Consider the following 15,929-nt stretch of genomic DNA (forward strand, 5'->3'; position numbering starts at 1 on the left):
AAGCTTGTTTGTTTCACAAGGATTTTCAAGGAAACGTTTTGCCGTCACATACAACAAGGCACACAGAATTGCTTCGTGTCCTTGTGAAACATGGAACAACAGGGATCTATCATCTACATGTGCATCTAATAATGAAAGATGGCTTCAGTCACCTGCTAGACATAACTACTTGAGACTAAGATTCTTCATTGTTCTTCAATATACAACTTCAATATCTCATCTCATCTCATTATCTGTAGCCGCTTTATCCTTCTACAGGGTCGCAGGCAAGCTGGAGCCTATCCCAGCTGACTATGGGCGAAAGGCGGGGTACACCCTGGACAAGTCGCCAGGTCATCACAGGGCTGACACATAGACACAGACAACCATTCACACTCACATTCACACCTACGGTCAATTTAGAGTCACCAGTTAACCTAACCTGCATGTCTTTGGACTGTGGGGGAAACCGGAGCACCCGGAGGAAACCCACGCGGACACGGGGAGAACATGCAAACTCCACACAGAAAGGCCCTCGCTGGCCACGGGGCTCGAACCCGGACCTTCTTGCTGTGAGGCGACAGCGCTAACCACTACACCACCGTGCCGCCAACTTCAATATCATTCATGGGAAAAAAAAATAATACTGGGAGGTTTATACTTGTCGTGGAAAGTTAAACAAGAGAGCACAAAAAACCCCCGCTAGCAATGATGCCATAACTCTGGTAAAATGCGACTGAATTGAACGAAATTGTAATATGCGTATTACCGACATAAAACAAAGAATCCTGTCAAGTTTCGTGAAATTCCTCCAAAAACTGTGAGAGGAGTTGATTTCAGAAGGGGAGTACCCTTCCCAGGACGGACGGATGGAAAAAGAACTTTATTCATCACACGCTTGTGAAATTGCTCTCTGCATTTAACCCATCCGAAGCAGTGAACACACATGAGCAATGAGCACACACACATACGGTACCCAGAGCAGTGGGCAGTCATGCTAACAGCACCCAGGGAGCAGTTGGGAGTTAGGTGCCTCACTCAAGGGCACCTCAGCCCAAGGCCGTCCCATATTAACCTAACCTGCATGTCTTTGAACGGATGGACTGACATCGTCACGACATAATCCCCCTTCCGGCCTTTCGGCCAGCGGCGGATAAAAAAAAAAAAAAAAAAAGACAACAGCTATTATACTAGAACATACATCTTACAGACTTATACGGACAGAATATTTTCTTTTACCATAGTGCTGATCGCTCAGAAGGTTGTTGAATTGTCTATAAGATCAGCTCTGACAGTAGTTTAGCTTCAAGGCAAGGTTAATTTTAATGTGCTTCTTCCTTCACAAGGTCTTGTTTGGCAGGTGTTGCACATAAAGACAAAAAAAAAATGTGTCGAAGTGTGTATGGTGAAGGTTTCTCTGAGATGATGTTTATTCATGATTTTTGGAATGAGTCTGCTGTGAAACATTACTTGATGTTGTGCTTTAACTTTATGTTTTCAGACACAGCGAAGTCTTCAGGACTGAGGGCTACAGGTTCTTGGTTACATCACAAGCTGCGTTTTTTTTTTTTTTGTCTCAATAACTTTAAAAGAGGCAAAACCAGAGCATCTGGGAAGGAAATGGCTATTTATAGGCTGCTATAATGTAAGCCATAACAGGAACAGACTTGCTTGGCAGCCCTTCCATGACATTAAATGTAATTATTACAAAAATAATAAGAAGAAATAAAAATTGCACATACAGCATGACATTATTTGATACTTATGTTGCTAGCGTTGGCAGACTGGTGCAACACTTCAGGACGTGCTGTTACTGGACTTCACATCAACATATTGATTATTTTCCTATAACAGCACATCCTGTTTTATTCATTACATCTATACTACTAAAGGAAGGCTGTCTGTCTGTCTCTCTGGCTGTTCACCTGTGCAAATCGACACGGCTGGACGCACATACTCCAGACTTTGCACATGGATTGGCGACACCCCAGAGGGGCCCAAGACAACATTTTCAATTTTCCAAAATATGGGATTAGTGCTAATCCAACACACTATTCATTTCCCATAGGCTACATGTTGGGGAATAGGCTCCTCGGTGGGGAATCCCCTCCCCCACTCGCCTCGCCTGAGAGTTTTGATTGTATGGGACTTCGCAATCAGCGCTCCTCGCCGGAGACTTACTCTAGGGCCGAATCTACATCTCCTCAATGACGGGCAATAAATACTATGTCTCCTCTCTCCCACAGGCTGCTCGTTACACACTGAACTTAAGAGGTGTTATACGAAAACTTCCATTTAAACTGGACCTTTCATGTGTCTTGAACTACAGCTTCACAAAATGAATTGTGCCATTTTTCAAATCATTTCAATTAATATAAACAAATTCTATTTCAAACAAAAAAAACAAACAAACAAACAAACAAACAAACAAACAAACAAACAAAACAATTTAAAAAAAGCAAGCCACTATATTTTCTCCATAATTTGTAGGTAGTGTTAAAATGCATTATTATTATTATTATTATTAGTAGTAGTAGTTTTAATTGACAAACTATTGTGTAATAGCCTTGTGACAATGTTTCCCATAATCTGCCATTTTTCACTGATCTTATCCAGTTACAGAATAATAAGCCTTAAGTACCAGAAACATAAAAGCTCTGGTGGAACAGACCATGTGAATAGAAATGTTCTTGTCTTGATTTGTGTAAAAAGTACAGTATTTTTTTATGCTCAGGTCACACATAGCCAGTTGATCCATGAGAACCGTGGCTAGGGCCGACCGTGTCCATTCCGGCAGATTTTGGAGGTGAGTGACCCATCGCATAAATTTGGACGGAGTAAATAAGTAAATGAAGCCACAGTAGCCGTGACGGTAGCGACGTTAGATGCCAATAAAACCAATGGTGACAGCGACCTATAGCGATGTATGGCCTTACGGCAATGGCGGCAGTGTGTACGGTTTTCATGACTGCAGTACAGCATAGCCATGACATGATGAAATAAGCCACGCCCCTGAGGCAAGCTTTTCACTTTCTGCAGAACGTTGTTCCGTGAACATTTTGATCTCTAGTTGCGATGGAATGCTGCGGTAATCCCCGGTAGTCCACATAAGCCTTAAGGATGCTCACATATGCCTAAAGGATGCTCACGGATGCCTTCACGGTTGTGACAGATGAATTCATCCGATGCTTGACCCACGGCAATTTTCAAAATTTTCCAGGGATGGAAGCCACGCCCTCCCGGTTCTCAAGGTAGCTCCCTGGCGCTCACATATTCCGACAGAAGGGCCCGGAATGCATGACGGTTGACCCCCGGAAGGCTGAAAATCATCTACCGGCATCTACCATGAAGTGATTCTGGCTATGTGAGACCTCAGCGTTAGGATACAGAGGACTGACTTCAGATTGCAGTGAAGATGCACATAGCTTGGTTAGACTGCTATTATTAACAAATCTAGCAAATACAGCAAAACAAATATTTCTTAGCATTAAGACTGAAACCCTGGTATGACTTCTTGTTCAATTTATTACACTCTTGCATTAGATGTAACTAAACACTGTACTCGAATGACACTGGGGTACCAAAAAAAAAAAAAAGTCCTCAGCTGTACCTTTCCTTATGGCTAGGGTGGTGCCCTTATCTGTTTTACCTTGAATATGTATCTTTCATCTGGAAATATGGATACAGCGAACCTTTAAAAAAAGACTGAAGATATATAATTGGACCATAATTTCGTAAAGATTAAAGCTTTAAAAGGTACACCATATTCACATTTCTAAGTTAAAAAAAGATACGAAAGGTGTACGCTTGACAATACCACCTCAGATAATTTATACATTAGCATTCTAAAGGGAAACAAGGAAAGCTACCTAAACCCAATCCTACTCCAAAGTAGTTTTCTAAAAACTCAGTATGATGATTTTCTCATTTTCACTACATTATCTAAAGTGTTGAGGATAATCAGGCTCCATTAGAAGCAACACACTTTGTTCTAAAGACATCGTCTCGTATCTTCTTCAGTCCAAATGCGTTCTATTGTTCTCTAATTTTTGCCATCGAAACAGAAATAGGGCATGTTTTAGGAAAACTTGGTGCACAAAGACGATTTTACATATCAAGCTTTCCTTCAAGCTCAATCGCTCTCTATTGCTATTTCTCCCTCAACTCTCTCAGCTGAGTGTCTGCCATGCTTATCAAGCTTTTGCAGCCGAGTGGTGGAGGAGCCAGAGGCGGGCAGAAGAACGAAATCCTAATCTTCATTCGCTCCATCTGCCTATGTTCATCTCCTCAGAGTTGGAAAGAGCAGTCTACTGAACGCAGGTGTAACAGCCGGGTGCTAAAGCGTTGGCTCATTTAACTGCTCAACTCTCAAAATCCATCCACAATGCATTTTGTTTACTTTATTGTACTTTAATTAATTCATCCGTTTTTGGTGTTTTTTTTGGGGGGGGGGGGGGTTGTGCTAAGGATTTGAAATTGTTTGTATTATCTGCTTGTCTGCTTGCTTTGAGCTGAAATTAATTAAAGAGGCTTTGATTAGGTTTTTCTCCGTTCCATTTTCATAAAGACCAATATGTGATGAATGGTCCATTAGCCATCTGATCCAAAGCAAAAGCACTGAAAAGTGATGTGTGTGTGGCAATCTGGAAATGCAACTGTGGCTGAGATGTGACAGCTAGCTATAGCTAGCTAGCTAGCTAGCTAGATAAATAAATAAATAAATAAATAAATATTTATTCACCACAACTTTGTGGAAATGTTTTAAGTGACTTTTTATATCTCGTCTTTGCTCTTGCTGTTAACAATAGTCTGCTTAAAGATGTCTAAAACCTTGCAATGTTGATGAAGTTGCCACAACACAATGAATGTCACAAACTGATCGAGTTGTTGGATAATTAGCTGCCACAGTATTACATTACGATTACATTAGTGGCATTTAGCAGACGCTGTTATCCAGAGTGACATACAACATACCCAGAGCAGCCTGGGGAGCAGTTGGTGGTTTGGTGCCTCGCTCAAGGGCACTTCAGCCATTCCTGCTGGTCCAGGGAATCAAACCAGCGACCTTTTGGGCCCAAAGCTGCTTCTCTAACTATTAGGCCACGGCTTCCCACAGTGACATAGAAATGAACGTAATGAACCTAATCATCTCCCTTTTCACTTTTGTGAGTGACTAAAACTTTACTTGCTATATACTTGCTACTATACTGTACAACCCCGATTCCAAAAAAGTTGGGACAAAGTCTCATCTCATTATCTGTAGCCGCTTTATCCTGTTCTACAGGGTCGCAGGCGAGCTGGAGCCTATCCCAGCTGACTACGGGAGAAAGGCGGGGTACACCCTGGACAAGTCGCCAGGTCATCACAGGGCTCACACATAGACACAGACAACCATTCACACTCACATTCACACCTACGGTCAATTTAGAGTCACCAGTTAACCTAACCTGCATGTCTTTGGACTGTGGGGGAAACCGGAGCACCCGGAGGAAACCCACGTGGACACGGGGAGAACATGCAAACTCCACACAGAAAGGCCCTCGCTGGCCACGGGGCTCGAACCTGGACCTTCTTGCTGTGAGGCGACAGCGCTAACCACTACACCACCGTGCCGCCCAAGTTGGGACAAAGTACAAATTGTAAATAAAAAAACGGAATGCAATAATTTACAAATCTCAAAAACTGATATTGTATTCACAATAGAACATAGACAACATATCAAATGTCGAAAGTGAGACATTTTGAAATTTCATGCCAAATATTGGCTCATTTGAAATTTCATGACAGCAACACATCTCAAAAAAGTTGGGACAGGGGCAATAAGAGGCTGGAAAAGTTAAAGGTACAAAAAAGGAACAGCTGGAGAACCAAATTGCAACTCATTAGGTCAATTGGCAATAGGTCATTAACATGACTGGGTATAAAAAGAGCATCTTGGAGTGGCAGCGGCTCTCAGAAGTAAAGATGGGAAGAGGATCACCAATCCCCCTAATTCTGCGCCGACAAACAGTGGAGCAATATCAGAAAGGAGTTCGACAGTGTAAAATTGCAAAGAGTTTGAACATATCATCATCTACAGTGCATAATATCATCAAAACATTCAGAGAATCTGGAAGAATCTCTGTGCGTAAGGGTCAAGGCCGGAAAACCATACTGGGTGCCTGTGATCCTCGGGCCCTTAGATGGCACCGCATCACATACAGGCATGCTTCTGTATTGGAAATCACAAAATGGGCTCAGGAATATTTCCAGAGAACATTATCTGTGAACACAATTCGCCGTGCCATCCGCCGTTGCCAGCTAAAACTCTATAGTTCAAAGAAGAAGCCATATCTAAACATGATCCAGAAGCGCAGACGTCTTCTCTGGGCCAAGGCTCATTTAAAATGGACTGTGGCAAAGTGGAAAACTGTTCTGTGGTCAGACGAATCAAAATTTGAAGTTCTTTATGGAAATCAGGGACGCCATGTCATTCGGACTAAAGAGGAGAAGGACGACCCAAGTTGTTATCAGTGCTCAGTTCAGAAGCCTGCATCTCTGATGGTATGGGGTTGCAGTAGTGCGTGTGGCATGGGCAGCTTACACATCTGGAAAGACACCATCAATGCTGAAAGGTATATCCAGGTTCTAGAGCAATATATGCTCCCATCCAGACGACGTCTCTTTCAGGGAAGACCTTGCATTTTCCAACATGACAATGCCAAACCACATACTGCATCAATTACAGCATCATGGCTGCGTAGAAGAAGGGTCCGGGTACTGAACTGGCCAGCCTGCAGTCCAGATCTTTCACCCATAGAAAACATTTGGCGCATCATAAAACAGAAGATACGACAAAAAATACCTAAGACAGTTGAGCAACTAGAATCCTACATTAGACAAGAATGGGTTAACATTCCTATCCCTAAACTTGAGCAACTTGTCTCCTCAGTCCCCAGACGTTTACAGACTGTTGTAAAGAGAAAAGGGGATGTCTCACAGTGGTAAACATGGCCTTGTCCCAACTTTTTTGAGATGTGTTGTTGTCATGAAATTTAAAATCACCTAATTTTTCTCTTTAAATTATACATTTTCTCAGTTTAAACATTTGATATGTCATCTGTGTTCTATTCTGAATAAAATATGGAATTTTGAAACTTGTACATCATTGCATTCCGTTTTTATTTACAATTTGTACTTTGTCCCACCTTTTTTGGAATCAGGGTTGTATATACTAGACATAGTTAACAGTTATTCCATGAAATCGAGTCGTACATGAGCTCATAGCCGATGAGGAGCATAGGATGCAGTTGGCTATAAGCCATATACGACGAGATTGAGTGGAATAACTGTTTTATTCTATCCACATTCACTGGATTTTGAAAAACAGCATTTTTATTTTTTGCAAATTCAATAAATAAAAACTTTATACAAAACGTTCGACAAAATCATTTCCGCTTAGAATGTAAACAAACCGGCGAAATGATGAGCAATTTGTGAAAAATTCTATAATATTAATTCTTGAAAAAATTAAAAACGATGTTCTTACCATCAAATACTCATCTCTCATCTCATTATCTCTAGCCGCTTTATCCTGTTCTACAGGGTCGCAGGCGAGCTGGAGCCTATCCCAGCTGACTACGGGCGAGAGGCGGGGTACACCCTGGACAAGTCGCCAGGTCATCACAGGCCTGACACATAGACACAGACAACCATTCACACTCACATTCACACCTACGGTCAATTTAGAGTCACCAGTTAACCTAACCTGCATGTCTTTGGACTGTGGGGGAAACCGGAGCACCCGGAGGAAACCCACGCGGACACGGGGAGAACATGCAAACTCCACACAGAAAGGCCCTCGCCGGCCCCGGGGCTCGAACCCGGACCTTCTTGCTGTGAGGCGACAGTGCTAACCACTACACCACCGTGCCGCCATCCATCAAATACTTTTATTCCATATTTTGTTGCTTTTTCATTTTTATTTTTTAAGGTTTTCTTCTTCTTTAGGGTTTTTTGGCGGTTGGCAAACCAATTTAAAGGTGCATTACTGCCACCGACTGGGGTGGAGTGTGGAACAGGAGATAATGGGAGGAAAAAAGCAAATAAACCAAAAAAAACTATTCTTTTCACCATTTCTGTTTCTTTTAAATTCTTGATCATTTTTGGGGTTTTGTTTTCGAGTAGATTTTATTTCGTCCTCAGTTGGTTCAGCAACACACTCCGCCATTTTGTTTTTCTCTACACGTGGTATATGAGCTGATATCCTAGTAGTAGAGTAGCCTGTCAGAGCACATGACTGCTCATAGTGAATGTGGATAGAATAATAGTAGATATACTTGCCAAAATTTCCTTTCCTAAGAAACTTGATCTAAACCTAACTGAAAATAATCAGGACTCTGATGCATTAAAACATGTCAATCACAGGGAACCCTGCAAATATGTGAACAACTGACCGACTACTTTCTTTTACTTTTTTCTTTTGTTATTTTGCTAATTACCTTAGCTTTGACCTCAAGGCGTCTGAGACGTGCATGATAAAAATCTCTATCACTCTTGGAGCTGATAAATTCCGAATTGAGTTCTCAAACAGACTAATGACCATTTCTCATTAAGAAACAAATACTGCAGACAAAAGCACTAATCCTGGATAAAGAGGCCTGAGCTCTTTATTCAGGACTGTTGGATGAATTAATTGATTGTGGCTGTGAAGAGATGTGACTTGCCTTTAGCGAGCTATAAAAATAAATGCTGTGGAGTGTACCGACAAAACGAGCAACATTGATAAATGTCACTCAGTAATTCTAGTGATAATTTGTCTTTTTTACTATTAAGACATCTCTCTCACAGAACTTTTCTATCAACACTTATTACCACAAACAATGGGGTAAAAAAAGAATAATCCATCAGTCATATCCATGTTAATTAGCAGAAATATTCTAATGCAATATCAGTACAGTATAACGCAAACAGAGCTCGGCTTGATATCTTGACTTTATGGAGCTTCTTTGCCTGAACTGATTGTCTGGTTTAGAAATCAGTCTATAATCACAGCAATCAAACCTAAAACTGCCCAGTGTACTGTGAGACATGCTGCGACATTTTCAAAAATAACAAACTACTAAACTTCTCAGTGCATACACAATGAAAAAAATCTATTGAGACAAAATAAACTTCTTTATCTCAGTTTACAAGGATGTCGTGACAGAATGTAGGAAATTCATAGTTTCAGAATAATCTCAGCTTACAACTAGTTCATACCCACATAGCACCAGTGTCACCAAAGGTGTACATCAGAACTGAAATCCCAACTGACCCAACAAAATAAGCTGTGGATGGTTCTGGTTTGGTCTCATGTGCGTGAAAAATAGAAGCTTGCAGAATAAAGAAAGCCCGGTTTCACTAACATGGAAGCACACTGGACGTGGTGTGTTACTCCTGTGGTGGTGTTTACGCATTTACGACATTCAGACGTTCATCTTCAGTGACTGTCCATCCATCCATTATCTGTAGCTGCTTATCCTGTTCTACAGGGTCGCAGGTGAGCTGGAGCCTATCCCAGCTGACTATGGGTGAAAGGCGGGGTACACCCTGGACAAGTCGCCAGGTCATCACAGGGCTGACACATAGACACAGACAACCATTCACACTCACATTCACACCTACGCTCAATTTAGAGTCACCAATTAGCCTAACCTGCATGTCTTTGGACTGTGGGGGAAACCGGAGCACCCGGAGGAAACCCACGCGGACACGGGGAGAACATGCAAACTCCACACAATAAGGCCCTTGTCGGCCGCTAGGCTTGAACCCAGAACCTTCTTGCTGTGAGGCGACAGTGCTAACCACTACACCACCGTGCCACCCCATCTTCAGTAACTCCTTTATCCTAATCAGGGTCACTATGGTTTGAATTAAAAGTCTGGTTTTATTTTGGAACCAATAAAACTTGTATGAAAATGTCAGGGGACAGAAACAATGACTGCAGCAGGAGGCAGGTTTGGCCTGGAGAATTTATAGAAGCAGGTTCTATTGGCAAACTCTGTATGGAAGAGGTCAATATTGGTCCAGAGTGTCTGTAGGAGTGGGTACGACTGGACAAAAGTGCATGTAGGAGTCAGGAGACTGATTGAGAATCTGTAGAAATTTGAGGTCTGTTTGTTAGAATACCAGTGGTTTCTTTCTTTCTCAGAACATTCCAAATTGTTGTCCGACGTCACATCCGCCTCATTAGATATGCAAGACATGAAGTGGTGGTCAACTAAGCTCACTGTTTACAAAGCGTTACTATTGCTGTAATTGCCTTGCTGGTTGTGAAAATACCCTACACTTGCGTTGTTTTGGGCTGCTCAAATCAAACAAACCATGAAACTGATAAAAGTTTCTTCTGGGTTCCCTGTGAAGCGATAAAGGGTGAAAGAGCAAAGGATTTTACCAAAACAAGACGAGAAAGGTGGCTTTTGAAACTTTCACTGTGATGAAGGGGAGCCAGGTCAAGGAACTGTAGTGATCACTTCATGAAAGGTTTGAAAATTCCTCTGATTTATTTTGTTTGGATTCACAAATGACTTTTCTCACCATTTTCTGTTATTTCGTGATGTTCTCAAGTTCAGGAGATGCTTAAGTCCTCAGATGTGTTTATGTTTGCTGTTTGATCGTGGTCGCCATATTGTAAACTAACGTGTATATAGTACACATAATGCCCAGGTGTTTAAAGGTGTCTCTGTGGATCTTTGTGAATCATTTGGACTGGAAATTGAGCGGCTGCGTTTTTTTTTTACACCCAATACTAAAACTTGTAGCGTCCTAGCAACCATCATGAAGACATATACAAAAAACCAAAAAAAATGCCTACTTACCCAGGCATAAATGATACAGGATTGATCTTGTAGTGTCCTGATCCCCAGATCTTTAACACATATAAAAAGAAGTTGTATGCCTCCATGCTCTTCCAGGTTTTCATCTGTTTGTCCGTGTAGAACGATGTCTGCAGCACCAGGTAATTTGAGAATTTTGGGGAACTCAACGGATGGATAATTTTCCAACTTGTAGGAAAAATCCTTCTCTGATGACGTGTAAGGATCTTTCCTCTTGCATAGAACAACTTCCTGAAGGTATATTGACCGTGCATTGGCCTCTAAACGGCAAAAATAGCCAGAGATGGTTTCATGAGCCCTTTACAAAACGGCAGTCAAATTGGTTCTTGCTCTGATGGGCTACTGCATAAACTCCACAGACAGGATGTACAGTAACATGCAGGTGCAAGTCGAATAAGTGGGATATTAATTTTTGAACAGGGATTTTTGAATGACGTTACCGAGATCAACTGTCTGCAGTCTGGAATCGGTTTGCCTGACCACCACTTCATTCACCGGAAGTAAACTCGCAAGCAAAAGTCACATGACTAAATACAACCTATTGGCTATACCCAATGCTGTGCAATGGTTCTCATCGAATTTCCCTCTTTTTTCAGCTTCAAAATGACTTGCTTTTCTCCCATCGACAGCTCTCTGGTCTTCATGTTGGTTTATCCATTTAAACAACAAATGCAGTCTTCACAGGTGAAACCCAGGGCTCAAACCAAGAGTAGATATTCAGAGCTATTACAGTAATCGTTTAAACAATCAATCTAACAGAGCACACCTGGGCAACAAGAAACAGCTGTCAGCCACATGTCCCAATATTTTTAATCACTCAATCAAAGTGATTGGTGGGTTCAAACAAAAGGTATTGTTTAACACATCGACATGTATTAAAGCTGAAGTTTTGATCTACTGTCTCATATTCACCTTTTGACCTCAAACCCAACTGTCAGTGAATCGCAAAAACAACATTTTTAGCCATACCATTCCGATACTTTTGGAAGGGACTGGGCATGCACGTACATCAGCTGAAAAAATGTCACTTGGAAAGAAGAGAATATGAAATAATAAAATAAGGACATACCGTATGGAAAAAATGTGAAGACCAAACTGATAGCATATAGCTTACCGATGTTGCCGAGTCGGATATGCAGCCTGCCTTTAATAACGGTGTAGACACTCATCGCAGGCATGACCCTCTGCCCACCTGCATGCTCTCTTGCCAGACTGGCATCCTGAAGGTACTCAGTGCTAATGACCTCCAGCTCATGAACAACCTGCACAGCGGCTCGACCCTGACGCAACAGATGCTGCAGACACAGAACACACCAGTCAGCATATTTTCATATTGTTTTTCCCTTCAGTGGATTAACTAATGCATTCAACTCCTTTTTAATTTAATTTTTTTTTATCTTTTACAATTTACTCCTTCACTGATTCTATCGTTTGCATGCACATAAATGTTTGTTTTGCATCTTTTTTTTTTTTAAACTGCATTTCACAGCTTATTGGACACTTTGCTTGTTTTTATATTACCTTTGTGTTTTGCGTTTGTAATATTTTATGTGGCACTAAAATTTAATAAAGATGATTATTACTGATAGAGGCACAACTCACAACCAGGGACTATATTCATTAAGCATCTCAGAGAAGTAGTGCTGAATAGCAGACCAGCCATCTGGAAAAAGTCCCAGGGGGCAGACAGGTCTGTACACTGGCCATGCACAGGCAGCCAGAGAGAGAGAGCGAGAGAGAGAGAAGACACTGTCTGGCTTCTTATCCACAGCCTAATTAAGACTGTCTCGACCTGCGAAGCACTGAAATAATCAATAAGCATGGATAGTGTGACTTAAGACAGATTTAAGTCCACTTCACCTTTACAGTATATTGACAAATACAAAATGAAGTGCCAATTGAAAACGTTTGCTTGGGCTATTACTTATTCAAAGCAAAAGACAGTTTAAAGTGCTTACACATGCAGTGTTTAGTCAGTTTGAATCAAACCCTGGTGCCCCCCCCCCCGGTGTAGTTCGTTTAGACAGATAAGATCATAGCAATTGCACTCGGGTGCAGACCAGAACACCCAGTTTGTGGCTGATACAAGGAGGTCTTGGCATGATCCCAAGCAAACTCTAGTGTTGTTCGATTGCAATCTGACCCTAAATTGACCCGACTTTGAGAATTAAATCTTTGTACATGTAAGCTGTACTGCGAGTTGGCCTAGTGGTTAGCTTGTCCGCCTCTCGATCAGGAGATTGCGAGTTCTACTTGCAGTCGGGTCATACCAAAGACCATCATAAAAATGGTACCTACCGTACTACCATCTGGCAAGGCATGCTGCAATATAGATGCGAGTGGGGAGTTAAACTCTCATGGTTACCAGAGGACTAGCCCCCCACTGTAACCCTAGCTATGTAATAGGCGAGAAGACGAGGGCTGTGGAAACGGAGATCGGCGCCGCCCGATGCGCCACACGGTGCGGGAAGGACTTTAACTAACATGTAAGCTGTACCGCGAGTTGGCCTAGTGGTTAGCTTGTCCGCCTCTCAATCAGGAGATCGCGAGTTCTACTTGCAGTCGGGTCATATCAAAGACCATCATAAAAATGGTACCTACTACCATCTGGCAAGGCATGCTGCAATATAGATGTGAGTGGGGAGTTAAACCCTCATGGTTACCAGAGGACTAGCCCCCCACTGTAACCCTAGCTATGTAATAGGCGAGAGGCCGAGGGCTGCGGAAACGGAGATCGGTGCCACCCGATGCGCCACACGGTGCGGGAAGGACTTTAACTAACATGCAAGCTGTACCGCGTGTTGGCCTAGTGGTTAGCTTGTCCGCCTCTCGATCAGGAGATCGCAAGTTCTACTTGCAGTTGGGTCATATCAAAGACCATCATAAAAATGGTATCTACTACCATCTGGCAAGGCATGCTGCAATATAGATGCGAAGGAGTCAAACTCTCACGGTTACCAGAGGACTGGTCCCGTACTGTAACCCTAGCTGTATAATAGGCGAGAGGCCGAGGGCTATGGAAACGGAGATTGGCACCGCCCAGTGCGCCTTAAGGGCCTGGTTAGTACTGGGATGAGAGACTGTCTGGGAAGACCAACCCCTGGCAAGGGAAGGACTTATGACTTATGACATGTAAGCTGCAAAAGTGAGCTATGAAGAGCGGGATTGTGGCAGAAATGCCATGTGCTCTGGATATTTGGACTGATGAACAACCTGGAGGTGATATATAAAATGTAGCGACATGACACTATATGGCCATAAGTTTGTGGACACATCTGGGCCTTCCCCAAACTGTTGCCACAATGTTGGAAGCACGGAATTTTCCAGAATGTCTTCATACGCTGTAACATGAACATTTTCCTTCACCAGAACAAAACGTTCACCTGTCCACAAAGTGAGGTCCATGAAGACACACAGTACTGTGCAAGAGTCTTAGGCACCCTATTTTTTTTTCCAAATAAACTGTTAGATTTCTAGTTGATGACTTCTACATTATCGAGTCAGTACAGAAACATTTTAGAGTCCAAACGTTCGTTTTCCAGCACAAAATTAAATGTTACAGAAAAAAAAAGTTTGTATCTGAGCAGGATATTACATAAGAGAGCACTTTTCAGATTAAAAAAAGAAAACATAATGAAGGCTACTGGGTTTTGGTGCAAAATGAAGAAGCGAGTGTGACAGTGAGAGTGTCCAGAAGAACTGCGGCTGGTTCTGTAAGATGCTCAGTAAAACCTACAGCTCATTTCCTTATAAAACTGCACTCACTGTACCTGAGACTATTTTTTTTTTAAACCAAAGGGTCGTCTCACACCAAATATTGACTTTGCTTCATTTATTATGACTTACTTCTGTTTATAGTATTTTTTTAATGTTGAAACATTTCATTTCATTATTTTTAAGCCATTTTTGATCGACGGCATGTGCCTAAGACTTCTGCACAGTACTGTATTGGCCCTTTTCCACTACCCTTTTTCAGCTCACTTCAGCTCGCTTCAGCTCACTTCAGCCCGACACGGCTCGCGTTTCGACTATCTAAGAACAACACGACTCAGCTCGCTTCAGCCCTGCTCAGCCCCCAAAACTCGCACGGTTTTGGAGTGGGGCTGAAGCGAGCCAAACCGAGCTGAGTGAGGCTAGGGGCGTGAGGAGACACTCCTCTGTGCACTGATTGGTGAGGAGGAGTGTCCTCACACGCCCACACACGCCCCGCGAGCACGCTGGGATCTGTAAACACCGTAAACCCGGAAGAAGGAGAATTACGAATTACGAGAATTTCTGAAGCCTTATGCGCCTCGCCTCATCTATACGCTCTTGCCAGTATCTGTTGGCGTTGTCGGTGACAACAAGCCACAGCACCAAGACCAGCAACACTAACGACACCATGTTTATTGTTTACTCTCCGGGTCGTGAGACTATCGCTTAAAAGCTCACTGATGTCACTGTTTGCGCCACCTAACGACATCACCTGACGTCCACCCACTTTCGCTAACTCCACCCAATGTGTCCACCCACTTCCAGCCAGCACGGTTCAGCGCGGTTGTAGTCGAAATGCAACTCCAACAGCCCCACTTAGCTCGACTCAGCCCAACTCAGCACGGCACGGCTCAGCCGTGTTGGTAGTGGAAAAGCGGCATATGTCTCATATGGACAAAAGAAAGGACAAACGGTCTGTAGTGTGGTGTATTTTGAAGAAAGTAGACTGGCTCTCCTCATACAAGAGGGACAGGATTTCATTAATTTCATCTCATTATCTCTAGCCGCTTTTATCCTTCTACAGGGTTGCAGGCAAGCTGGAGCCTATCCCAGCTGACTACGGGCGAAAGGCGGGGTACACCCTGGACAAGTTGCCAGGTCATCACAGGGCTGACACATAGACACAGACAACCATTCACACTCACATTCACACCTACGGTCAATTTAGAGTCACCAGTTAACCTAACCTGCATGTCTTTGGACTGTGGGGGAAACCGGAGCACCCGGAGGAAACCCACGCGGACACGGGGAGAACATGCAAACTCCACACAGAAAGGCCCTCGCCGGCCACGGGGCTCGAACCCGGACCTTCTTGCTGTGAGGCGACAGCGCTAACCACTA

At 42.9% G+C, this 15,929-nt stretch overlaps 1 protein-coding gene across 1 annotated transcript in view; it reads right to left on the bottom strand.

The window, feature by feature from the left end:
- The window catches only part of nphp4 (nephronophthisis 4), a 522,237-nt gene that overhangs the window by 83,731 nt on the left and 422,577 nt on the right, over positions 1–15,929 (bottom strand). Inside the window, exon 18 of the mRNA XM_060932193.1 lies at positions 11,950–12,130. Coding sequence (XP_060788176.1) covers positions 11,950–12,130 — 181 coding nt within the window. The remainder of the gene's footprint in view (positions 1–11,949; positions 12,131–15,929) is intronic.

This window comes from Neoarius graeffei, chromosome 10, assembly GCF_027579695.1.
Source record: "Neoarius graeffei isolate fNeoGra1 chromosome 10, fNeoGra1.pri, whole genome shotgun sequence".
Lineage (NCBI taxonomy): Eukaryota > Metazoa > Chordata > Actinopteri > Siluriformes > Ariidae > Neoarius > Neoarius graeffei.